The 24,506-nt window shown below is 44.9% G+C and overlaps 1 protein-coding gene across 2 annotated transcripts; it reads left to right on the forward strand.

Moving 5' to 3' along the window:
* Positions 1 to 1,326: 1,326 nt before the first annotated feature.
* Positions 1,327 to 10,041, forward strand: CCKAR (cholecystokinin A receptor). Of its 2 annotated transcripts, XM_032867715.1 has the most exons (6): positions 1,327 to 1,411; positions 1,727 to 1,930; positions 2,663 to 2,914; positions 5,896 to 6,157; positions 8,039 to 8,166; positions 9,509 to 10,041. In XM_032867715.1, the coding sequence occupies exons 2-6, from the start codon at positions 1,819 to 1,821 to the stop codon at positions 10,039 to 10,041; spliced, it is 1,287 nt and encodes a 428-aa protein (XP_032723606.1). In that variant the 5' UTR covers positions 1,327 to 1,411; positions 1,727 to 1,818. The 2 variants fall into 2 exon arrangements, with proteins under 2 accessions (XP_032723606.1, XP_032723697.1); XM_032867806.1 differs by lacking the exons at positions 1,327 to 1,411; positions 1,727 to 1,930 and adding an exon at positions 2,242 to 2,458.
* Positions 10,042 to 24,506: the final 14,465 nt, after the last annotated feature.

Genomic DNA, 24,506 nt, shown 5'->3' on the forward strand with positions numbered 1-24,506 from the left:
CCAGCACTGGTTCTCACCAGCAAATCACCAAGCCACTCTGAGTCTCAGTTTCCTCCTGCATAGGAGGAAAATAACAAGTATAATTTGTTGTTGTTGTTTTTTAAGATTTTAAGATTTTATTTATTAGGACTCCTAGGTGGCTCAATCAGTTGGGTATCTGCCTTCAGCTCAGGTCGTGATCCCAGGGTCCTGGGATCAAGTCCTGCCTTGGACGCCTTGCCGGTGAGAAGCCTGCTTCTCTCTCTGCCCACTGCTCCCCCTGCTTATGGATGCGCGCTCTCTCTCTCTCTCTCTCTCTCTGACAGATAAATAATTAAATAAGTAAAAAATTTGTCAGAGAGAGAGAGAGAGCATACAGAGGGAGAAGGAGAGTTATTTGTCACTCTAGGTGCTACTCTATCTTCCCAGCCCACATCCTCAGCCTCCACTGCAAAAATGCCAATTAGTTCATCTGCATTCAGCAAAGATGCAGTGCGTAGCTCTGTCAACTGAGAGAGCTGTCAGTACACAAGATTCCCAGAGATATCTAGCAAATGGACCCAATGTTAGCCCTGTCATGTGGTGACACTGAGGGACTTTGGAGGGCAACAGAGCTATGCAGGAAACCCAGACCCCCAGGCCAGTCTTTTTCTCTCATCTTACCTCTCACTGTTTGCCCCTCACTCACTCCTACTGTTACCTGTTCCCCAAAGAGGTCAAGCTCATTCTCACCTCAGGGCCTTTGCACTTGCTATGTCTGCTGCCAAAAACACCATTCTTCCTGCCTGAAAGAAGCTTTCCCAAGATTTTCCCTAGGTTTCCTCCTCCTTGTATTCCAAGTCTCAGATCATGGTCCTCTCCCTCAGAAGACCTTTCTTGACCATCTCACCTAAATTAGTGCCCCCAATCCATTCCTCTCCATTGCATCATCTGGCTTGCTTTTCTTCATGGTGCTCAACACTAACTGAAAGGATCTTGCTTATTATTCGCTTCTGTTTAGAGAACGCCTGGCAAATGGTTGACTCTCAATGAACATGTGCTGAATGAATGGACAAATGAATAAATGAATGAATGGAAGATCTGAACAACTTTTCTTATAATAAGCATCTGGAACCCTATATCCGAAAGCACCCCCTCTCCTTTCAGTTAACAAGGGCAGAGACCACGAGAAATAACACTGTGGTTGGTAACAACTTAACAACCAGCGGGCAGTTATATCTACACACATTGCTGGGCACGGTTCCAAAGCTAAAAAGGCACTAATTGCTTTTATATAAGGAGGTAGAAACGCAGTCCCTCCATGCCCTTCAGTCCTGATGGTGTGCATTATCGTATCTGTTACCGTGTTGATTGTTCCTGTGTCACACAGCCAGTTTGGGCTTTATTCTGCACATGTCTGGGTTGGTGACAGGTTCCTATACAGAGGAGAGAGGTACCGGGGACGTGTGTGTGTTTGTGTCTGTGCGTATGTATCCGTGTGTGCTCAAGTGTGTATAAGAGCAGTGACACTCTGGGAAGGGTTAACTCGCAGTCAAGCTCTCTGTGCTCAGGGCCCTAAGACTGGCCCAGGAATGGGAGGGGTGGGCTCAGAAGGTGGAGCAGGCTGGCTTGCCTGAGCTCTCTTTTCCAAGACAGGAGAGCAAGCGCTTGCCTGACTGGACTGAGCGTGGTGAACTCACGTCGCCTTTAGGAATGGCTGCAAAAGCCCACACCTGGAACTCCCTCCCTCCCTGCCCCCCTACGGCAGGTTGCTTTCGGGAGGCTCTCCAGTCATTAGAGGAATGAGCCGAGGGTGAGCAATTCACCAGCTCGCCAGCACTTCGAGAACAGCCGGCAAGGATGGATGTGGTCGACAGCCTTCTTGTGAATGGAAGCAACATCACTCCTCCCTGTGAGCTGGGAATCGAAAATGAGACGCTTTTCTGCTTGGATCAGCCCAATCCTTCTAAAGGTAGGTGCCAGACACTGTTATTTTAATTCAGGAAATGATTAAGGTGTGGGAGAAATCCACAAAGATGGGGCTGATAGAGAAAATTATAACAAAGTCCTCTTGAGACCAGGCTGGATAAAGTCATGCGTTCACAAGTTTGGATAACAGATCAAAAAGCAGAACTGAGTCAAATATCCTGATTGTTCCCCACAGGAGAGTTGAGATGGAAGTAGAGGGCATGGGGAAGGGGTGGGGGGTGCAAAAGCCAAGGGAGGAGGAGCTGAAGTGTCATAAGAAGGGGGTCCAAGTGTCAAAGCTGGAACTTACCAGCATCACAGAAAAGGTGCTGTCACAATCTAGCTGTCACCTTTTCTTGGGGGATATCCAGCGTGAAAAAGTGATTAAAGTGAAATCAAGCTAAGCAGCTGGGAAAAGAAAGCAACCGGTAGTCACTGGAGAAGCTTTGTTCTTAAGAAAAAGTGGTTCCCTGAGCGATTCTTTAACAAACCAACCTCTCCGAAGCAACGGGATCACTCCGTACGCTCCTCAGTTTGTTTCTGCAGAATATTGGTGATAGAGGAATAGTCAGGTTCAGTGATGTAGACCCTTGCAAAAAAAAAAAAAAAAAAAACAAAAAACCACCACCAACGAAAATAACCTGCAGGAAATCACCGTTCGTTTTGTGCGCTGAGGTTTTCACATTCTGCTCCCATAACCTCCGTCCCTCTGTCTCATTCCCGTTACTCTTTGCAGAGTGGCAGCCAGCCGTGCAGATTCTTCTGTACTCCTTGATATTCCTGCTCAGTGTCCTGGGAAATACGCTGGTCATTACGGTGCTGATTCGGAACAAGAGGATGAGAACGGTCACCAACATCTTTCTGCTCTCACTGGCGGTCAGCGACCTCATGCTCTGCCTCTTCTGCATGCCGTTCAACCTCATCCCCAACCTGCTCAAGGATTTCATCTTTGGGAGTGCCGTCTGCAAGACCACTACCTACTTCATGGGTGAGTTGCTCCTGGGGGCTGTTTGGAGCTCGCCCCGGACCCTACTCGGCCCCAGACCTTCCCAACCGTCTGACAGCCTCAGCAGAGGCGTCCTGCTGAGCGCAAAGCAAAACAAAACAAACATCTGGCTGTGTGGGGCTGTGCGCAAGGATGCAGGTGCTGGCTTCAAGGTGGGTCGGTCCTCATGCGTCCCCAGAAGTCAGTCCCCCGTCGTCCATTTCAGAGGTCAGTTTCTCAGAGTGGAATAAGTTATTAACCAGCCATAGGAGAGGTTGGTTTTGCTGGCTTCTGCTAGAAAGCAAGAAGGATTCAAGCGATCCTCTCCTTCCTGGAAGCCATTGGTCATAGTTTGAGTTCTGCCCGAGCCAAGCCATGGCTTTTGGGGGTGATGGGATGGTGGAGGAAGGTTTTCTGTTCTTGCTCTTGCTCTCCTAGGGCTCAGGGGCTATGTGAAAACCAGTTTTGTCCCAGCTCTAGAGTCCTGTCTCAGGATTCACTTCCCAGCCTGATCCCCAGGGGCTGGGACCCTCTTGGGCAGAGAGAGAGAGACAGAGAGAGAACATGCCCTCTGGCACTAAATGAGGAACTGATTTTGCTCCCAGAGCCTGTGGGTCATTAAGCTCACCCTGACTGGCTAAGACATGCAGCTCTTTGCTTCTGCCAATCAAAATGATGATGATGATAAATAAAAATCACAAGAGCTGATATTTGTGATGCAGCAGATGTTGTACGAAGTGCTTTTACTCTCACGATCCCATCCCCCAACCCACCCTGCAAAAAAATATATATATATAAAACACAGTTATTCTTTCCCGTCTCACCAAGGAGCGGAGAGAGGCACAGAGAGGTTAACCAGGTGCCCGGGGACACACAGGTACTAAGCCACAGAGCTGAAATTTGAACCTAGATCAGGAGCCACCACAGTGGTGGATGAGGACAGATGCTGCCCCAGTTTGCCAGCAGCTGGTGCTTTCCTGAAGCCAAGCTAAGATGTCTCTCTGCCCTCTTTGGCTGCCAGATTGCCCTGTGCCTTCTCCCTTCTGAATACGAGCTGCAAGGAGGAGGGTGGTTTTTTGTTCTGACCTCAGCCTTGCAACAGGCAGAGCTGAGTTGGGCTGGGGCCATCCTCAATGACCGGAAAGCTTTCAAAGCCTTGATTTCTCCCGATCGAGGCAGCGGGATCCAGCCCTGACAAAACGATGATAGATTACTGATCCGTGTGCCACAGACAAACAACCAAGAGAATGTCCGTCCTCGTCCACGAATGAAAGGGATCATGATTAAACAATGAAGCGGTAACAGTTACCAGCATCTCCTCGCACTTTTGGCTGTCATTGCCCACCCATAGTATGATAATATTATTTAAGAATCTTAACTAGGGTCTGTGAAAGGAGTCTTAAAATGAGGGCTGGTGTGATTGCACAACACCCTAAGTGTGCCAAAGGCCACAGAATTGCCTGCTTGAAAGTGGTTAATTTTTGGTGATATTTCACCTCAAGAAAAAGAATAATAAAAGCAAGAAAATTCTGAAGCTGTGTCCAATGCCGTAATGGTTTTGTTGGATTTCTAAATCCAGGGATTTTGATTCTTCCCTTGATTTTGTGTTCTTTTCAATACTACTCCTAACAGTTAACATTCATTAAACTCCTTATAGCAGGCAAAAAAAGAAAAAGAAAAGAAAGAAGGAAGGGAGTTAAGTGAGGGAGGGAGGGAGGGAGGGAGAAGGGTAGAAGGGAAGAAGGGAAAGAGGAAAAAATGGAAGAGTGCTTGCCTGATGGGGGTTTATAATAACAGTGAGCCCATTATACAGATTTGACTCCGGAGATGCTGGGGGTACACTCTGTAATCTCAGTGTCATCAGTTCCTTGGGGGTAGAGTCCAGGAAAACACAGCCATCCGTCTCAGAACATGAGTTTTCATTTAATGTTTTTTGGGTTGTAGATTCCTTCAAGTCTCTAAGGAATACTGTAGGTATCTCCCCCGCCAAGAAGAACATTTTTATGCACAGTTTCAGAGAATTTATTTATATCCATTAAAGGCCCCAGACTAAGAGCTTCTTCTCCCCAACTTAGATTAATCCTAAGGTCTAAGAAATCATGCTAAAGATAATCAGATTAACCGACAGAATCCATGGATGAATAGTTAGAGGGAATTCTAAGGCGGTAAGACATGATAATAAGTATACACAAACAATATACAGAAATGAAAGAAAATTAAGCTTTTTGACTATGCCTAAGCACATCACTATAAATGAGGTGTTGTGATGTCTTTCTTACTGATGATGCATGCTCCTTATAGAAATATAGAAAAACAAACAGAAGAAGGAAAGCTCTAGTCCCCGCCCCTGCCCCCAAGAGCAACAAAGGCTGCTCTTCTCAGTTCTTCTTAGTTACGGCGTGGAGCCCTCTCCCTTTATCCTTCCTTTACTGTGTGTTTTCTTCAGTAGACTGCTTTTTCAAATTTATAATGGTTCATTCTCAAAACCGTCTGTACTAGGAACTCTCAGAGTTTTAATGCCTCCAGCTCAGACCCCTGTGACCTTTCAGGGTCACAGTCCTTAAGAATCTGGGCTACTAGGTCAATTTAACTTCAGGTTATGCTCAAAATAAGAGCTTCTTTCCAGGCGACTCAGAAATCTCTTGTGTAGGAGAGGAACGTATCTCCTCCCGTTGGTTATTAATTAATGAGCAACTTCAACCTGGGAAGCAGTTTGGTTGTAATCAACGTTCAATAAACTTATCTAAAAACTGGCAATCAGATATATTCATAAGTACATTTCTTCAGCTGCCTTAAATCCTTTTTGAAATGAAGCTGGGAATAAATCACTTAAAAAAAATAAATACAGGTACATGATATTTCTTTACCCTCTGAGTGTTGTCCCTTGATAGCGAGCCTGTGCCGAGCAGACATGCTTAAGCTAACATGCGAATAAACTTGGGATTTCAGAGCCGTCATAACCGACTTCTCTGTTCCTTTCCCAGGCACCTCTGTGAGTGTATCCACCTTTAATCTGGTTGCCATATCTCTGGAAAGATACGGTGCGATTTGCAAACCCTTACAGTCCCGGGTCTGGCAGACCAAATCCCATGCTTTGAAGGTGATCGCCACGACCTGGTGCCTCTCCTTTACCATTATGACTCCATACCCAATTTATAGCAACCTGGTGCCTTTTACCAAAAATAACAACCAGACGGCGAATATGTGCCGCTTTCTACTGCCAAATGATGTCATGCAGCAGTCCTGGTAAGGCGGTGTGATGTTTATTTGTGTAATGCAATTTGTTATCATTTGCAGTTTTTGTAAAAACGGGAATATATTGTCCAGAGTGACTGGAGGAGGTCTGTGTCCAGGAGACACGGATTATGAGAAGGATTATGCTAATTTCTTTTTAGGATAACAGTGATAGCAAACACTTAAGTGCGCTGTTTCAAACGCCATGTACATATGAATCCAATTAATTCCCTCAAAACCTGATAGGGTAGGTACTGTTATTGTCCCCATTTTGCAGATGATGAAACATGGAGATGAAACATGGAGACATGGAGAGGTAAGATGAGTTGCTCAAAGTCACAAAACTAGAAGATACAGAGCCTCTCTGCTGACTCGCTATGCAGAATCCCTCTGGATGATTTAGCGGGGAGGAGGGACTGAAGGGCTAGGATCTGAAGGGCTATGATTTTTCTAAGAACTGAAGATAAAGCAGAGAATGAGTCCCAAGTTCTGTGCATGTGTGTGTATTTTTTTTTTCTTAAGAGCTACAGCTACGGTGCTGGCATAGAACACTTCACTAGAAATAAACAGGCGAGATTCTAAGACTTTCTTTGCTTACTAGCCGACTGACGATAGACAAGTTCAAGTGACCTTACTGAGGTTCAGGTTCTTTATCTATGCAAGGATTTAATAATATAGTTTTTTTTTTTTAATCTACCTCATTGGGTGATTCAAAGGAAAGCATGTGTATGAAAATGTCATTAAATATCTTTAAAAAATACAAACGCAGGGTATTATGTTTACTAATTCCAAGCATATTTTAGAATCCGGGAACTCGACGTTCAAAAATGGCTCAAAACAGAGAAAATTTCTTTCTTTGCCTTCCTTTTTTTTTTTTTCATTTCAACCAAGTAACACACACACAGAGTTATGTTGTAAATGAGAGAAACATTTCCAAGACTTGAAAAGGAATCTTATCAAAACATGTCCAATTGAAATGAGAAATGGCCCAGCCACTGTGAGCCTCTAACTATTTTATGGCCTAATCCTGTAACCTTACACATGCCAGACTGCAAAAATGATTTAGGGGCCAACTCATAAAGGAGTCTGTGGGGCTTCAGGAATCAAACATGTTTAGAGAAAGCACAGCTCTGCCCCACCATGCCCTAGAAGGAGCCCGCCACTGTGCCCATGGGGGAGAAACAGCCAGAAAACCCTCTTTGCAAAACCTCAGAGGTCATCCATCATTCCTACCTCTGCTTTGGATGGTTCTGTTGTTGTAAAGTCAACAAATAGTATATTGTGATACTTTAGAGCTAGAATCGTATTCCCTGGGTTCAAATCCCATCTTTGCCACTAGATGTGTCTCTGGACAAATGATTTAATCTCTGTAAATCTTAGTTTCCTCACATATAAAATAGGTATTATGATAACAGTACCTATCTCAAGGGTCACTATGGGAGTTAAATCTAATATTACATACATATATATGAATTATTATTATATATATAATGCTTAGCCTAGTGGGTAGCACAGCAAGTCCTCGATGAATATAAGCTCTTATAAGTATTTATGTTTTTGGTAAGCCTTACTGAGATTATTCACATACATTTTGTTGTTAATTTCTCATTGGTTTTACATGAAGGTTTGTTTCAAGCACAGAATCACACCAGCCTTTTCCAACTTAACTAGTCCTTCGTAAGAGACTTTATCTGAAAAGAGAGAGAGAGAGAGAGAAGTAAACAACTTCAAAAGACTGAACCTCCAGACATAGAATTTCCAAGGTTATGAAATATTAGTAATTAATGTGTTTGCTCAGACCATTTAAAATGAAGATGAACCCTATTTATTCCACCCCATCTGAGTTTGAAGTACTAGAGATGATGATTATTGAATTTCTTTTTATTTTATTAGGCACACGTTCCTGTTACTCATCCTCTTTCTTATTCCTGGAATTGTGATGATGGTGGCATATGGATTGATCTCTTTGGAACTTTACCAAGGAATAAAATTTGATGCTATCCAGAAGAAGTCTGCTAGGGGTAACTATCTCTTTGCTGTATGTTTATGCCAAAATACCACAAAAGCTTGTTTCCTATAACTTAAATAGATACGCTCAGAGTGTATGTTGAGGATATTTTAAAGTATCCTCAGGAGACTCTGTGTCATAAGGCACAGTCGCGAGACATAGTATCCCTATTCCCTCATCTGTAAAATAGAGAAATTTTTCCTCTCAAAACAGTGCTGAGTAGGACAAAATGACATAACAGACATATACCCAATTATTAGCTGAGGGCCCTTGTGTCCCTCGCTGTCTGCTGTGTTGCATTCTAATGGACTCCTGTTTCCACAACCAGAAAGAATTGTAACCTTAATCCCCCAAACTCTCTCCTCCCTTTCTTTGTCACAGTGCAGTTACTCCAAGCCCAGCTTCTTCCCACTCATTATAATCCACAAACCACTAAAATTTAGCCCTACACCTTTGTTGATATAACTTTTTGCCTTTCTCACTCCACGCTTTCACTCAGCTCTTCTACCAGAATTTACGTGTCTCGCGAGCTTCTTTGGTTTTGGTTGATTTTTGATCATTATCCAGGTTTCCCAGTAAAAGCATTCTGGAAGCTTACCAATCAAGCAGGAACCTTTCCCCTGAGAATGTGGGGGAAAGAAAGAGTGTGAATATTCATTCTTTAGTAATTTTAATCCTTACAATTGATGTGCATAAAATATGCTTTTATTATATACTATGTATATGATAGATTATATATTATTGGGGTTTTTTAAAAATATTTTACTTATTTATTTGAGAAAGAGAAAGCAAGGGGAGGGGCAGGGGGAGAGGGAGAGACTCAAGCAGACTCTGGTCTCAGTGCAGGGCCAAATGCGGGGGGGCTGATCTCAAGATCCAGAGATCAAGACCTGAGCAGAGGGTGCCTGGGTGGCTCAGTGGGTTAAAGCCTCTGCCTTCAGCTCAGGTCATGATCTCAGGGTCCTGGGATCAAGCTCTGCATCAGGCTCTCTGCTCAGCAGGGAGCATGCTTCCCCCTCTCTCTCTCTGCCTGCGTCTCTGCCTACTTGTGATCTCTGTCTGTCAAATAAATAAATAAAATCTTTAAAAAAAAAAAAAAAGACCTGAGCAGAAACCAAGAGCTGGAGGCTCAAGCAACTGAGCCACCCAGGCGCCTCACATTACTTTATTAGTTTTAAGCATCTTTCCATTTGAAGGAGAGGAGTACTGTAGATCAGTACCTAACCATAGCAGAACAGGCCCAAGGATGCCTTCTCCCTGCTTCAGTTCCAGTTTGGTTTGATCCCCTTGATAGAGGGGGAGTCTGTCCCTCATGATCCGTCCCTGACAATAAGTGATGTCACTTGCCGCTCTAGACAGGAAGCCGAGCACCGGCAGCAGCGGCAAGTATGAGGACAGCGATGGGTGTTACCTGCAGAAGGCCAAGCCCCGCAGGAAGCTGGAGCTCCAGCAGCTGTCCACACCCAGCAGCGGCAGGGTCAACCGCATCAGGAGCAGCAGCTCCACGGCCAACCTCATGGCCAAGAAGCGGGTGATCCGCATGCTCATGGTCATCGTGGTCCTCTTCTTCCTGTGCTGGATGCCCATCTTCAGCGCCAACGCCTGGCGGGCCTATGACACGGCTTCGGCCGAGCGCCGCCTCTCGGGGACCCCCATTTCCTTCATCCTCCTGCTGTCCTACACCTCCTCCTGCGTCAACCCCATCATCTACTGCTTCATGAACAAACGGTTCCGCCTCGGCTTCATGGCCACCTTCCCCTGCTGCCCCAACCCCGGTCCCCCAGGAGCGAGGGGAGAGGTGGGAGAGGAGGAGGAAGGCAGAACCATGGGGGCCTCTCTGTCCCGGTATTCCTACAGTCACATGAGCGCCTCTGCGCCGCCCCCCTGAGCTGGACCCGCCTCCCGCGCCGCAGGAAGGAGTGGGCAGGGGTGGGGAGACAAGAAGGAAGATTCCATTACCAGTAGGAACTGTTCGTGGTCTGCTTTTCATCCTTCATCCTGGTTCCAGGGGGACTCAGACAGAGTAGGGCTGTGACTTCGTTTCTGGACAATTCAAGGCAGGAAATGCTTAGTAACACCCACCATCAGAAACACCTCAACAGGCCAGTCACAGGAGTCCAACAGGGCCCACACTACAAAGGCAATGCCAAACACATGGTCCAGATGGAGATGTGGACCCTACTTAAGCTTTAGAAGTTTCTAGAACATCCGAGGTGGGCTCTCACTCCCCCTAGTGACACAGCTCTTGCTCTACTTCATCTGCAGATGAAGAAGTGTGGAGCCTTGCTTTGCCCCTGGAGTGAGTCTATCATGTATATACTGTAACCACCCCTCTCATCATGACCACAAAAGGGCAACATGAACCAAAACCTCTTCTGGCCATTTTTCTGAAGCAAGACAACAGCCTTACTTTTTCTTTTTGAGGTTGGTGAGGGCCATTATGGTGTCATCAAAACAGCATAAGGAATGTTGTTTTGACGAATTGGGAATTTATGTTTCTAAAAAGAAAACAGATGTGTGGCAAATAGCCGAGTGGAATGCTGTCTTCCCATAGTGAACATTAAGAGCCAGTAGGCATACAGAATTTTTTTTTTCTACTTTTAATGACCTATATCGCTTAACTCCACCTTTATATGGTGATATGGAACGCCATGGCCTCTTTGCCTCAATTTCTCATACTCATCTGACACTGCCTCTTTCCAAGAAAGACTCCAGGTACAAAAGAGAGTTGTAACCTCTGTGTACCTGTCCAAGGGTGGAAACAGAAACATGTGAAGCCAGTCCCAGAAGAAAAACTGGCATACTTGTATTCCATTCGCAAATAGCTTTGAAGGTCAAAGTTGTTTGTCCATTAAATTCAATCTATGTATTTGTCAGTAATTGTATTAATTTTATGTATATGTATAAACCAAACATGTAAGTATGTTCCTTACATATAAATATATTCTTCGGTGTGTTTAAAAAAGAAAAAACAGTGAATGGATGTTGGAATTCAGTAATTGTTATTTTACATTCCTTCACAACATCTAGATTTCCGTGTGAAATTTTCCTTACAAAATTAAGGTTGAAATATCTCTTCTCCAATTTAGAAATTTCAATTAAAATAAGACATGAGCTATAAATTTAGATAGTAGGAAGTGCATTTCTAGAATAGGATTTATCAATGTGCTCTGCCAGCACCTCTGTCTTTTTCTTTCATTCTTTCTTTCTTTCTTTCAGGACAACATTGTCTTGACCACTTAAATACTTTAACACAGGCATTTTTGACACAAACAAGTGTGCATGTTAGCGTAGGAATAAAAAAGGAAAGAGGGAGAGAGGGAAGGAAGGAGGAGAGGGAGGGAGGTTGGAAGAAGGGAGGAACAGAGGAAGGGAGGAAGTTCATAGTGTCCATACCTCCAAGCAACTGACAAGTGAGCTTTTCTTTTCCTGGCTTTCATGCAACTATGACTATCCATTGTGCCAGGCCTGGTGTTCTTCAGGATGCACAAAGGTCGGCGATTTCAATCATGAAAAAAAAAAAAAAAAAAAAACTGGTGTGGAAAGGAGAAAGGGGAAGACATTGGCAAGAAGGGATCATGAATAGGGGAAGGGATGTTGTGTAACTTAATAAGATGTCAGCATCACCCTTTGATTTTTTGGGTGGGATGGCTGTGTGCTAATAGACGATAATTGAGGACATGACCATTAATTATAGGGGACTTTTCAAGCCAGGTGTTAGTTTTTCTATTTCTCAGGCTACAGTGTAATGTTAGTATTTATAACCAGTCATCTCAAATATTTCAAGGTAAAAATTCAACTGATTAAAGCACATACTGCTAAATGATCAAAGGAGTAAGACATGAAATTGTCTCCATTATTTAAGTAAATTCTACAAAATCTACAATTTTCCTTCCAGAAGCAGAAGTCTTCCCCTTTGTCAGTGTTAACTTATACATAAAGATAAATTAGGCCCTCCCCCCATTACTGCGGACTTCTGGAAGTTCCAAAGTTGTGTTAACCTTCACATAGGACCGCCAGATTTAGCAAATAACAAAATGGGTTGCCCAGTTGAATTCTAATTTCAAATAAACAACAAATAATTTTTTTTAGCATGAGTATGCCCCATGCACTAACATACATCCTGTATTTTATCTGGCAACACTACTTTAAAATAATTTTAAAAGTACATAAAAATAGAAATAAGATTTCCTGGATACAGGATAATAATATACCTTTGTTCACTAAAATTCATTGCATGGTCTTTCATATAATGGAAGCTCGTTTTAGAAAGAAGAAAAATGCTATTAACTTTCAGAATCTGGGTCTGACCTTTGGGAACAGTACTATCAACAGACTGATTTTACTCAAGAAACATTTTTATTAACATAAAGCTATTCTAGTACTTTGTTGACTCAACTGCCTTTATTTCATGCTGCAATGGATTACTAATTTGATTTTGAACTACAGGGTCCTATTACAGTGAAGAAAACTAATTCACCAAGTTCCTCATGTTTTCTAGTGTTTTCAGGTAGCTTCCACACATCACCAGTGCGGCCAATCACAAATTGTGTCCTTGATGTTTACTTAACCCATGTGTCCCCGTGGCTTCTGGTGCCCTGGTTACTGTGGTAATTTCTCAAGATAAACTGTAGTGGTGAATGAGCAATGCATGTATACATATGTTGGTCTCACATGTTTGCGTATGCTTAACACGTATCTCCTCCATTCAGTTAAAATGTAATCGTGAGGCATGTGACAATAGCTGTTGAACTGCTCACCTCCACTGTAATTCCTTCCAATGTTTTGCCCAGCACTCTGCACACTGAGAGTGCTCAATAAATGTTGTGACTGGTTTCTGCTCTGCTTCTTATGCTTTTGGGGGCACTGTTTCCATCTACAGCAGTGATTCTCAACAAGGGGGCACGTTCTTGGGGGAGTATCTGGAACTTCTAGAGGGCTTGTCCCAATACCCAAGAGCTGGCTTTGTGAGTACCTGCTGCTGTCTCCCCCTTCCCTGTGCTCTCTTCCTGGGTGTGTGTGTGCTCCTGGGAGCATCTGTGCGTGTGCGTGTGTCTGGGTGTATGCATGTGCAACTGGAGATGTTACTAATGGGAGGATGTTGTGTCTGTGAATTGTGCTAGACACAGATTTTTTAAAAAGGGCTGGGCAGGGGCACCTGGGTGGCTCAGTGGGTTAAGCTTCTGCCTTCGGCTCAGGTCATGAACTCAGGGTTCTGGGATCAAGCCCCGCATTGGACTCCCTGCTCAGGGAGCCTGTTTCCCCCTTTCTCTCTGCCTGCCTCTCTGTCTACTTGTGATCTCTCTCTGTCAAACAAATAAATAAAATCTTTTTTTTTTATTTTATTTTTTAAATAAAATCTTAAAAAAAAAAAAGGAGGGGAGCTGGGCAAAGGACATCTAAAGTGGTCAAAAGTCATAGAAACAGAAAGTAGAAAGGTGGTTACCATGGGCTGGGGGAGCAAGCAAGGAGGGGGAGTTCATGTTTAGCAAGTATGGAGTTTTTGTGTTGCAAGATGAAAAGTTTTAGAGATCTGTTGCACAACGATGTGAAAATACATAACAGTCCTGAACAGTACACTTAAAAATGGTTAAGATGGTAAATTTAACATTATATGTTTTTTAGCTAAATAGAAAAGTGGGGGGGGTGGTCTATCATATCCCCCGATTTTGTTCTTCTCTGCCCTCATTCTCTTTAAGGAGAATAGCAAAGAACATCACAATAATCCTAATCCATGCTGAAGTACCATGCAGACTCCTTAGGGCTATAAATATTATTAAAGCCCACTTGGTGTCCTTAAGCTTTTCCTTCCTATCCATTGTTCCCCTGTATGACCCCTCTGACAGCATCTCTGCTCCATCCCTCTGCTTCCTTGACATGGGTGTGTCTGGCCCTCTGGCTTCTTAGCCACCCTCAAGTGGACTATCGATTCCAAATTTCCTAAACCAGCTCCTTCAGCAAAGGGCCAGCTGCATTTCACACAGCTTCTCTTAAAGCCTAGCCTGGGAGAAATCCTAGCGCCTTCTTGCCCAGGAAGAGAGTTCAGATGAGCACAAATTATCCAGCACCCATAGCACATACAGGTGCTCTTCAGGGTTTGGGGGATGAATGAATGAGTGAACGAACAAATATACTTGAATGGAGTTGTTCCTCAAGGCTAGTTCTCTCTTGGCCACTTGGGAGCGGGGCGGCAGGAGGAGCATCTTGCACCAAGTATGCGGTGGTCTTGACAAGGGACAAGGCTGATGGCAGCCACACTGTGTTTCTAGTCCTCCACGATGTACATGAAATCCAGCTGATCCTGCATTCAGGTTCACTGACCATAAATGCCTCCTCTGTGGGCAAAGCAGATGTACTCTGGACCACAAGTCCAGAATCCTGTGTCCCTATTATAGCTGTCTTGCTTGCTCGATGTGTGGCTCCAGAAAAGTCACACCACCTCTCTGGGTATCAGTTCCTTCATGTGCAAAATGGCAGGTTGTCGATCTCTGTCTGATACTGTGTGACTCGGTGGCTCACAATTTGCTATGTCCTCTTCTTAGCCCACACCTGCCCTTTAATTTCATTCACTTCCCATTGACTTTGCAATTAGAGAAGCTCCTTGACACCCAAGCACATGACCACCTCTGAGGAAGCCTTGACCTCTGGAACACCTCTGATGGAAGGCTGCCAGAGAAAGAAAGAACAGGGTCCAGGGAGAGATCTGCAAACCCTCAGCCCCTTCTAGGCCACAGCTGCCCACAGCTTCCCACATGTGGCTGTGAGCAGCTAGTCCCTGCAACATCAGCCCCATTGCCACTGAAGTACAGGCATAAAAAGCCACCCCTGATTCTTGGTTCTTTCCACAGTTGGGCAACTGTGGCCATTGCTGCTATGAACATTGGGATACAGATGGCCCTTCTTTTCACTACATATGAATCTTTGGGGTAAATACTCAATAGTGTCCTTCAACAGATGAATGGATAAAGAAGATATGGTCCATATACACTATGGAGTATTATGCCTCCATCAGAAAGGATGAATACCCAACTTTTGCATCAACATGGACAGGACTGGGAGAGATTATGCTGAGTGAAATAAGTCAAGCAGAGAGAGGCAATTATCATATGGTTTCACTTACTTGTGGATCATAAGGAATAACACAGAGGACTTGGGGAGAAGGAGAGGAGAAGTGAGTTGGAGGAAATCAGAGGGGGAGACAAACCATGAGAGACTATGAACTCTGAGAAACAAACTGAGGGTTTTGGAGGGGAGGGTGGTGGGAAGTTGGGTGAGCCTGGTGGTGGGTATTAAGGAGGGCATGCATTGCGTGGAGCACTGGGTATGGTGCATAAACAATGAATTCTGGAACACTGAAAAGAAATTAAAAAAAAAAAAAAAGCCACTCCTGGGGCATCTGGGTGGCTCAGTGGGTTGAGCCTCTGCCTGCGGCTCAGGTTATGATATCAGGGTCCTGGGGTTGAAACCCACATCAGGCTCTCTGCTCAGTGGGGCGTCTGCTTCCCCTCCCTCTGCCTGCCTCTCTACTTACTTGTGATCTCTCTCTGTCAAATAAATAAATAAATAATCATAAAAACAAATGAAAAAAGCTACTCCTGAGGTAAATTTAGCCTAAGTAAGAGGGGACCAACACTGATTACAGCCCACTCTATGCACTGCAGCAAGTCACTGCAGGTGACAGCAGGTGACAATAAACACTCATAAAAGGGAGGAATGAATGTTTGCTATGCATTTAATTCTCAGAGCAAGGTGTGGCAGGCATCATGGTCCACATTTCACTGGTGAAGAAACTGTGGCTCTGAGAGGGTGGTGATGTGTCCGAGGTCACGCAGCTAGTAAATGACAGACAGGATGGGGCTGATTCTAATGCCACCAGGCTGCTGTGGAGATGAGGTGACAGCTAGTGGTTCAAGCAGTCAGTTGGCAGTTCTGTTTCTGGTGATGCTTTCCAGTTCCTAGTCCTTGTGCTGTGACGTCCCCAAGGAAGAGAGGTCCTGTCTGTGTCCCCCTCCTCTCCCTCCCTCCGTGGACAGTGGTCCTTTCTCTGAGCTCCCTGAGTGGAGGATTTGAAAGCTGGCTTTGTGCACAGTGACCTGGATACCCTGTGTTTATTTTAAGAAGAAAGATAACACACTTTGCCATCTCACAGGGAAGCCAAGAGATAATGTCAGTAAACAAGCTTTTACCCCTTCGTGGATCATCGACATTATTAAGGCACATATATTTTCTCAGAATCACTGGAAAGAAGACAAACACGGGGCCAACTTATCCAGCAGCCTGCACTGTAGAACTCCCCGCTCTGCCCATTCACCTGGTCCCTGTTTACCAAGTCCCCCTTTCCCAGTGAAATCAGCAAATTATTATTCCCTGCTGGGCACCACTAGGCTGCCGGGATGTCCCCCACAGCCCCAAACTCATCATATCTGAGATGCAGTCCTTTGCCATATCCCACAATGCTTCTCCCAGTTCTCTCTGCCTCCTCACGGAACCCTCACTCTCTCAGACCCTCAGGCTCAAAACCAGATTCATCCTTTACAAGGTGGTATCAGAAAGCAGTGGAGAACATGGACTCTGATGTCAGCAAATCTTGAATTCCTAACCCAGACCCAACAGCCCTCCCCAGGTGTGGGGTTGCAGGCTATTATGCAGGGCCAAGCATGCGGTCCTTGTCCATAGTACTCAGTTCAGGGGTGTGAAGGACATTAGTGATACTAAATTTAAAATAATATTAAAGGATCTTAAAGAAAACGTTTTCAGACTCAGATTGTGGCTGCAAACAGAAGTGACAAGTCATCCAACATTCCAAAAGAGGAACTCGCTGCAGTCTCATGATTTGCAAGGAAATAGTGAGACGTGTTCTAGAATACATGTTTCTTCACCTTTCTCCTGCTTATATGAACACAAAAGAAAGAAAGAGAGATTTCTTTGAAGAGTGTTTTAAGTTAAGTGGGTGGGGAATTCTGTGCCAATTCTCACCATAGAACCGAACAAGAGAGACTTCCAGAAACATTTGGAGATGGCAGAATTTGTGCCAGCAGGGAAAACTGACATCTCATCCTTCTTTTCATGGGACATCAGTTTGGGGAAAAGTTCCAAGGGAATTTGTATCTCCTAGATTCAGTTTTTTTTTTTTTTGGTTTTTTTTTTTTTTTTTTTTTTTTGGTTCTCATGTTGTAAAAGCTTGAAGAAGAGTCTGGCTGGAACTGGGTTCCCAAAGATGGAGAGTGTCTCAGCTGGTTTGAGCTGCTATGGCAATAATCCCCTAAACTGGGGGGCTTATGCAACAGAAATGTATTCCTCACAGTCCTGAAAGCTGGGAAGCCCAAGATCAAGGTGCTGGCTGGTTTGGTTCATCATGAGACCCTCTTTGTGGTTTGCAGAAGGATGCCCTCTTTGCTTCAAATGAGGGAGAGACTCCCTTTGGTCTCATCTTATGGGGGCACTAATCCCACTGGTGAGGGTTCCATCCTCATGCCCCAATTACCTTCCAAAGCCCCCTCTTCCTAATACCCCCATGCTGGAGATTGGGGTTCAACATGTGAATTTCATGGGAACCTTGGAATTTCAGACCATAGCAGTGAGGAAAGAGGATCTGGTTCCATGGACACAGCAGACATCAAAGAGAATTGCCAGGTTTACTCAGTCGGGGACAGCAAGCAGTCATGGGAGCTGATTGGAGAATGCAGCACCTCCCTCAGAAAATCATGTGGTATTGGAGGAGCCCCATATTATGTTGTTGGGCATGGGGTATGGTAAGGCGAGTGTAGAAGGTTCTGAAAAACTTACAGGGCTGCCCCCCAGGGGAAAGAGCTAGCATTTGCACATCTGGCATGACAAAGGTGATTTGTCCACTGAGGAAGAATCACAAACGACCTCATTTTTGCCATTTTATCATGTACCACCTGCCCCCACCATCATACCTTCAAGAGGAGGAGACTGAGCAAGGAAGAGAGAAAAGACCACCAGCTTCTTCTTCCCCGGTTGCTGTCTCTTGCCTGGGACCAGGGTGACTTAGAGGAAATGGGAGAAGCTGCAAACTGGATGTGAGATAAAATGTTTGATTTATGTCATATTCAATACCTAAAAATTAAGATGTTCTAATGAAGGGAGAAAAGGGATGGGGGAAGAGATGGGAAAGCTGTGGGAGCTGTCAGAGGTAATCATGGTGTGGGCAGGAGTAATCTAACAGATAGGAACTGAAGACAGAAAAATAAAGCTATTTCCTGATTGATCCAAATCTTGTTGTTGTTGTTGTTGTTGTTCATCAGTCTTATATTACACCCAGTGCTATTACATCATGTGCCCTCCTTAATGTCCTTTACCTATAAGGACCTATTTAGCCAGAGCGACTCCATCTTGGTTAAAAGCCATTTTGTTGTTTGTGCAGTAAAACTTAAACTGACCCTGCCCCACCCCCCAACCCCCACCCCCAGAGAAACTTAATTAGAAGCAAGTCTGGGAAACCAGTAAAATATGGTCGGCTAGTTCCTGATAACAGAGCCCAGAATACAAGGACGAGTTAGGCCAGGTGGAGACATCCAATCAGTAAAAGTACACATATTGTCTCCCTAACCACCAAAGAATGTAAACCCCACCTTCTGGGCACCAAACTTGAGCGCCAATTCTGACCAGAGTAATAGGCTAGTTCAAACAACTACTATAGGGTAAATTGTAATTCAATTGGCCACCTGCGTGTGACCTAACATGACTATGCAACTTTCTCTGTGTGTTACAATCTCATTGGCCACCTATGTGTGGCCAGGCTTTTGCTCTATAAAAGGTAGTCTGTAGGATGGGGAGGGGTCGCTCTCTTCGGAGGCGGCCCTGACTGGTCAGTCTCACTTCTAATGCTTAGCATAGAACAGAGCTTTGCATAACTTTAACTTTGTTTCAGTCTCGTTGCCCTGGCCAATCAGTCTGACTTCTAATACTTGTCATAAAATAAAGCTTTAAATAACTTTCACTTTGTCTCAGTCTCGTTTCATTTAATAACGGACCTAACATTACCCAATTACCCCATCCATCCACCCCCTCCCATCCAGCAGCTCTCAGTTCATTTCCTATGATTAAGCCAAATATTTCAACACATGTGCTACACGTCAAGGGCATCTGGCAGAGAGTATGCACTTAGGGAACGATAGCCATCATAAGGGATATCTAACACACCTGTGTCCATTATTAGCCCAGTCTGGCTGGTATATTGAATTGTCATTGAGAACACTCTAATTAGAATTACCTCTGTACTTAATTACCCAAAAAGCCACAGTAGCTGTTCAGCTGACCTCTCAACCCCTAATTCTCCTCCCTCCATTTCACCGCACTCTCCCATTGCCTTAGCCTGGCTTCAAAGTCCCCAGCAACTGAGAGTTCACCCTCCTTCCCAACTTCCTTCCTTATCAGTCAGGAACATTTTCCTTTTGGAACAGAATGATCTGCTATTCTCCAAACGTCTTCTGTCACTCATGCCTCCCCCAATTTGCCACATGCTCCCTTTCTCTTTAGCTCTTCCTGATAAAACCCTATCACTCTTCATAGCTCAGCTCACGTATTATCTTCTCCAGAAAACCTCCAAAATCTTCAGTTGGAAAGGATTTCTCCCTTTTCTGAGCTCCCATAACACTGCCTTTGTATCCTTTTAGTTGTCCAACAAAAGCTTGTTTACCCTACCCTGCTCTTCACTGCTTGCATTATATACAGGCAGAAATGGTATTATGTCCAGGGGAAAAAAAAAAAAAAGTCCAGTTGTGAGGAATAAATTATGGTGGAGTTACAGTAGACATGACAAGTTCATTCTCTTTTGCTAGGTGTTGGTTTAGGGGAAAGTTTGGGTCTCAGTTCTCACAAGGAACATTTAACGATGTCCATCCAGTTAAAAAAAAAAAATGTGCAGCAAAAGTTTGCTGATTTCTATGGTACCATGACTCCCACCATGGCCAATTTCAAGTTACCAGTGAGACATTATTGGAGATGTGCAGTAGCACACCATTTTAGAGTATTTCCACCATTCCAACACAATGACATCCAGAGCATAGATAATAGCTAAGTGTAGTAAAATAATTAGGAAGTGAGGCATTTTGAGTGTTTATTACCATGTTTCCTGAAAATTTAACAATTGGTTCCTACAAGCCAATAAAAGCCTAGTCTAACACACCACTGGTTCTAGCCAATTGCTATAAACATGCTTGTGTCCACGGTGCCTGGGGGGCTTAGCGGGTTGAGCCTCTGCCTTCAGTTCAGGTCCTGATCTCAGGGTCCTGGGATGGAGCCCCTGGGATTGAGCCTGCTTCCTCCCCCCCACCTCTCTCTGCCTGCCACTCTGCCTACTTATGATGTCTGTCTGTCAAATAAATAAATAAATAATCTTTAAAAAACAAAATGTTTGTGTCCTCTCAAAATTCATATGTTGAAATCTAAGCCTCATTCGGATGGTGTTTAGAAGTGGGGTCTTTGGAAGGTGATCAGGTCATGAGAGCAGCACCGTGACGAGTGGGATTGGCACCCTTGTAAGAGACCCCAGAGAGCTCCCTTGCCTTTTTCACCATGTTGAGGACACTTGGTTATTTAAGAACCAGGAAGTAAGTTTTCACCGGACCTGAATCCACCAGCACCTAATCTTGGACTTCTCAGCCTCTAAAACTGTGAGAAATAAACGCTTGTTGTGTGAGTCACCCAGTGTGTAATACTTTTGTTATAGAGGCTGAATGGACTAAGATACCAAGGAAATGCAAGAAGAAATCTGCTTGGAGGTTCTGGATTTATTGGTCAGTTTTTATTGCATTTGCTTCAATAACAAAAACCTCTAAATCTAGCACAGGGCATCATATATGCAGGTTTTCAAAACAATATGATGAATGAAACCCTTACCTCTAAAAAAAGTATTTGGAATAAATTAGTGGTTTCTAAATTTTAACACAGAGAAACTTCTCTTTTCCCCCCAGGAAATTCCGTTTGGAAGCCCAAAGAGGAAAGAGATAATGGTATAGTTGTTCTAGTTGAAGGAACAGGGCTCTGAGACACTTTCCTGAAATCTTAGTGGAACCCCCTGGGTTCCACAGAACATAGTTTGAAAACCACTAATCTAGCTCCATTCCAGGACTAATAAACTACGGTCCTAGGATCTGTAATATATCCGTCAATATATCAAGACTAGCCAGTGACTTGAATAAAGCTTAGCCTCACAAGTTCAAGGCCTCACCTTCCAGACTTGCTGTGCCCTTGGCTTTGTTGAGTGAACAGACCACTTTCCATGAGGCGCTCCATTACAAATGCTTTCATACACCACACCAGCCCACCAGCCCCTCCCTGTGTGGTTTCCTGCCAGAGATGCCTTGCTCCAGCATGTCTGGCTGGGGCCTGCGGCTCATGTATCTCCTACCTCAGAACAACTCTTCACACCATTTAAGACTCAGACTTTCCCCAGCTGGCCTGTCCAAGCAGCCATTCCAGGGCTCCTCAAGCCAACTGAGATGACTGGAGTTTCCCCATCTTGACCCAGCTGAAAAGTAAAGGCCCCGACGAGGTTCTATCCCTGCATTACAGGACTGTGATGTCATAGTTTCAAATCTCATCTGGGAGGATCAGCCACCTCTGACCGAAAGTCTATCCCGACCTCCCACCCCTCAGTGCTGAGGTGAGTTTTCCAAAGGTCCCTCCCGAAGGGCTTTTTATGACATGCTCTCAAGCCCTTCCACAGTAGCAATGGTGCCCCTTCCGGGTTTTGTGCAGCCAGGATCTCAGGCCCTGATTTATGCCACTCACATTTAGCACGTGGAAGAGAAGAGGCCCCGCATCTGGTGGAGGCCCTCTGGTCAGGAATACGAGAACCTTCCCCATGGGTCATGGCATGCAGCTGGAAGGAAACCCTGGGGACAGTGCATCCAACATGTCTCCTGTCAGGGGCTGCACCATAGCCCTCTAAAATTCATACATGAAAGTCCTAACTCCCGGGACCTCAGAATGCAGCTGTATTTGAAGAGAGGGCCTTTAGGGGCACCTGCGTGGCTCAGTCGGTTAAGTGTCTGCCTGTGGCTCAGGTCATGATCTCAGGGTCCTGGGATCGTGCCCCACATCTGTCTCCTTGATCAGTGGGGAGCCCGTTTCCCCCTTTCCCTCTGCCAACACCCTGCTTGTACTCTCTCTGTCTCTCTCTCTCTCAAATGAATAAATAAAATCTTTTTTAAAAAATAAAGAGGTGGGGCGCCTGGGTGGCTCAGTGGGTTAAGCCGCTGCCTTCGGCTCGGGTCATGATCCCGGGGTCCTGGGATCGAGCCCCGCATCGGGCTCTCTGCACAGCGGGGAGCCTGCTTCCCTTCCTCTCTCTGCCTGCCTCTCTGCCTACTTGTGATCTCTGCCTGTCAAATAAATAAATAAAATCTTTAAAAAAAAATAAATAAAGAGGTGATGACATTAAAAAGAGGCCATCTGGGGAGATGCTAATCTGATCTGATTGATGTCCTCCTAAGAAGAGGAGACGAGACATGCAGAGAGCCACCAGGAACGTGACAGCACAGGAGACGTGAAGAGGCAGCCATGTGCAAGCCGGGACCTTGAACCTGGACTTTCAGCCTCCAGAACTGTGGAGGAAATGAATTTCTGTTGTTTTAAGGCATGCTGTTCGTGGCATTTTGTAGTGGCGGCCAGAGCTGACTAATCCATCTCCCTCCCCGGCGAGGGCAGTGCTCAGAAGGCCACTCTCTTTCCCATAGCCCAGAACTAGCCAGAGCTGGCCAGAGAAGAGGGAGCCTCCCCAAAGCCCTGCAGTGGACACCAGCCAGAACCCCCCGGGAACCAGGGCTAAGTCCTTCCACCTGCTCCCAGACCTCATCTCCCTCAACTGCTCTTTCCCACTTGGGCTCTAATTTCATCCCTCAAGCCCAGAAGCAGCAGCTGTGATAAGAAAACAGCTGGTCAGGGGATAAATAAACGAGATGGGCAAGCGATGGGTTTCCAGCCCAGCGGAAAAATTCTCTGGGTTGGAGCCAACAGCTCCCAAGACCTACTTCAGCAGGTGTTCTCCGGGGCACCTTCCAGGTGTAAGGTCACCAGAGAAAATACAAGAGGCCACTTGAATTGGAATTTCAGATTCCCAATGAATAGCATTTCCGTAGAAGCACGTCCCATGTAACGTTATTTTTATTTGCTACAACTGGCAACCCTGTCCAGGAAGTGTTTTTGGGGAGGTGCTGGGAGTGGGGAAGGAAGGTCAGGAAATTGAGAGAAGAGAAATCAAACAGGCTGTGGCTCTGCACCCCCAGAGGAGAGGGCAGGCACTGGCACATAATAGGTGGATAAACCAGTTCAGGAGGAAGGGAGGGAGTGCCTCACGTTGATGTGTCCCTGGTAGGTCCCAGGCCCACAGCCCCTAATCTGAAGTCGAGGCAAAGAAGCCGTGTTGTCTTCTGTTGCTGCTGTAACCAATTACCACAGACTTTGTGGCTTGAGATACCACTAGGAAAATATCTTACTGTTCGAGAGGTCAGAGCCCGAGATGGGTCTCCCTGGGCTAAAATCAAGGTGTCTGTGAGATTGTATTCTAGGGGAGAACCCATTTCTCACCTTTTCCAGTTTCTTTTTTTTTCCACTTTTTTTATTACGTTCAGTTAGCCACTGCATAGTACATCATTAGTTTTTGATGTAGTGTTCAATGATTCACTAGTTGTGTATAACATCCAGTGTTCATCACAAAACGTGCCCTCCTTAGTGCCCAGTGGCCACACCCCCCAGCCCCTCTTTCCCTCTGAAACCTTCAGTTTGTTTCCCAGAGTCCATAGTCTCTCATGGCTCATGTCCCTCTCCAATTTCTCCCCTTCAGTTCTCCGTCCCTTCCCCTATGATTCTCTGTGCTATTCCTTGTAGTCCACATATGAGTGAAACCATATAATTGTTTCTCTGCTTGACTTATTTGACTTAACATAATCCCCTCCAGTTGCATCCATGTTGATGCAAATGGTAGGTATTCATTTTTTCTGATGGCTGAATAATATTCCATTGTATATATGAATCACATCTTTTTTTATCCATTCATCTGCTGAAGGGCCTCTCAGCTCCTTCCACAGTTTGGCTATTATGGACATTGCTACTATGAACACTGGAGTGCATATGCCCCTTCTTCTCACTACACCTGTATCTTTGGGGTAAATACCTAGTAGTGCAATTGCTGGGTCATAGGGTAGATCTCTTTTTAATGTCTTGAGGAACCTCCATCCTGTTTTCTGGAGTGGCTGTACCAGCTTGCATTCCCACCAACAGTGTAAGAGGGCTTCTCCACATCCTCACCAACACTTGTTTCCCGTCTTGTTAATTTTTGCCATTTTAACTGGTATAAGATGATACCTCATTGTGGTTTTGACTTAT

This window comes from Lontra canadensis, unplaced genomic scaffold (assembly GCF_010015895.1).
Source record: "Lontra canadensis isolate GAN:19392208 unplaced genomic scaffold, GSC_riverotter_1.0 scaffold1, whole genome shotgun sequence".
In the NCBI taxonomy this organism is placed as follows: Eukaryota; Metazoa; Chordata; class Mammalia; order Carnivora; family Mustelidae; genus Lontra; species Lontra canadensis.

What these genes read in the sequence shown, in the direction of transcription:
- CCKAR (XM_032867715.1), top strand. Translation starts at nt 1,819, where the DNA reads ATGGATGTGGTCGACAGCCTTCTTGTGAATGGAAGCAACATCACTCCT. An exon ending in GATGTCATGCAGCAGTCCTG is followed by an intron (nt 6,158 to 8,038) that starts GTAAGGCGGTGT and finishes TTATTTTATTAG; the next exon opens with GCACACGTTCCTGTTACTCA. An exon ending in CCAGAAGAAGTCTGCTAGGG is followed by an intron (nt 8,167 to 9,508) that starts GTAACTATCTCT and finishes TTGCCGCTCTAG; the next exon opens with ACAGGAAGCCGAGCACCGGC.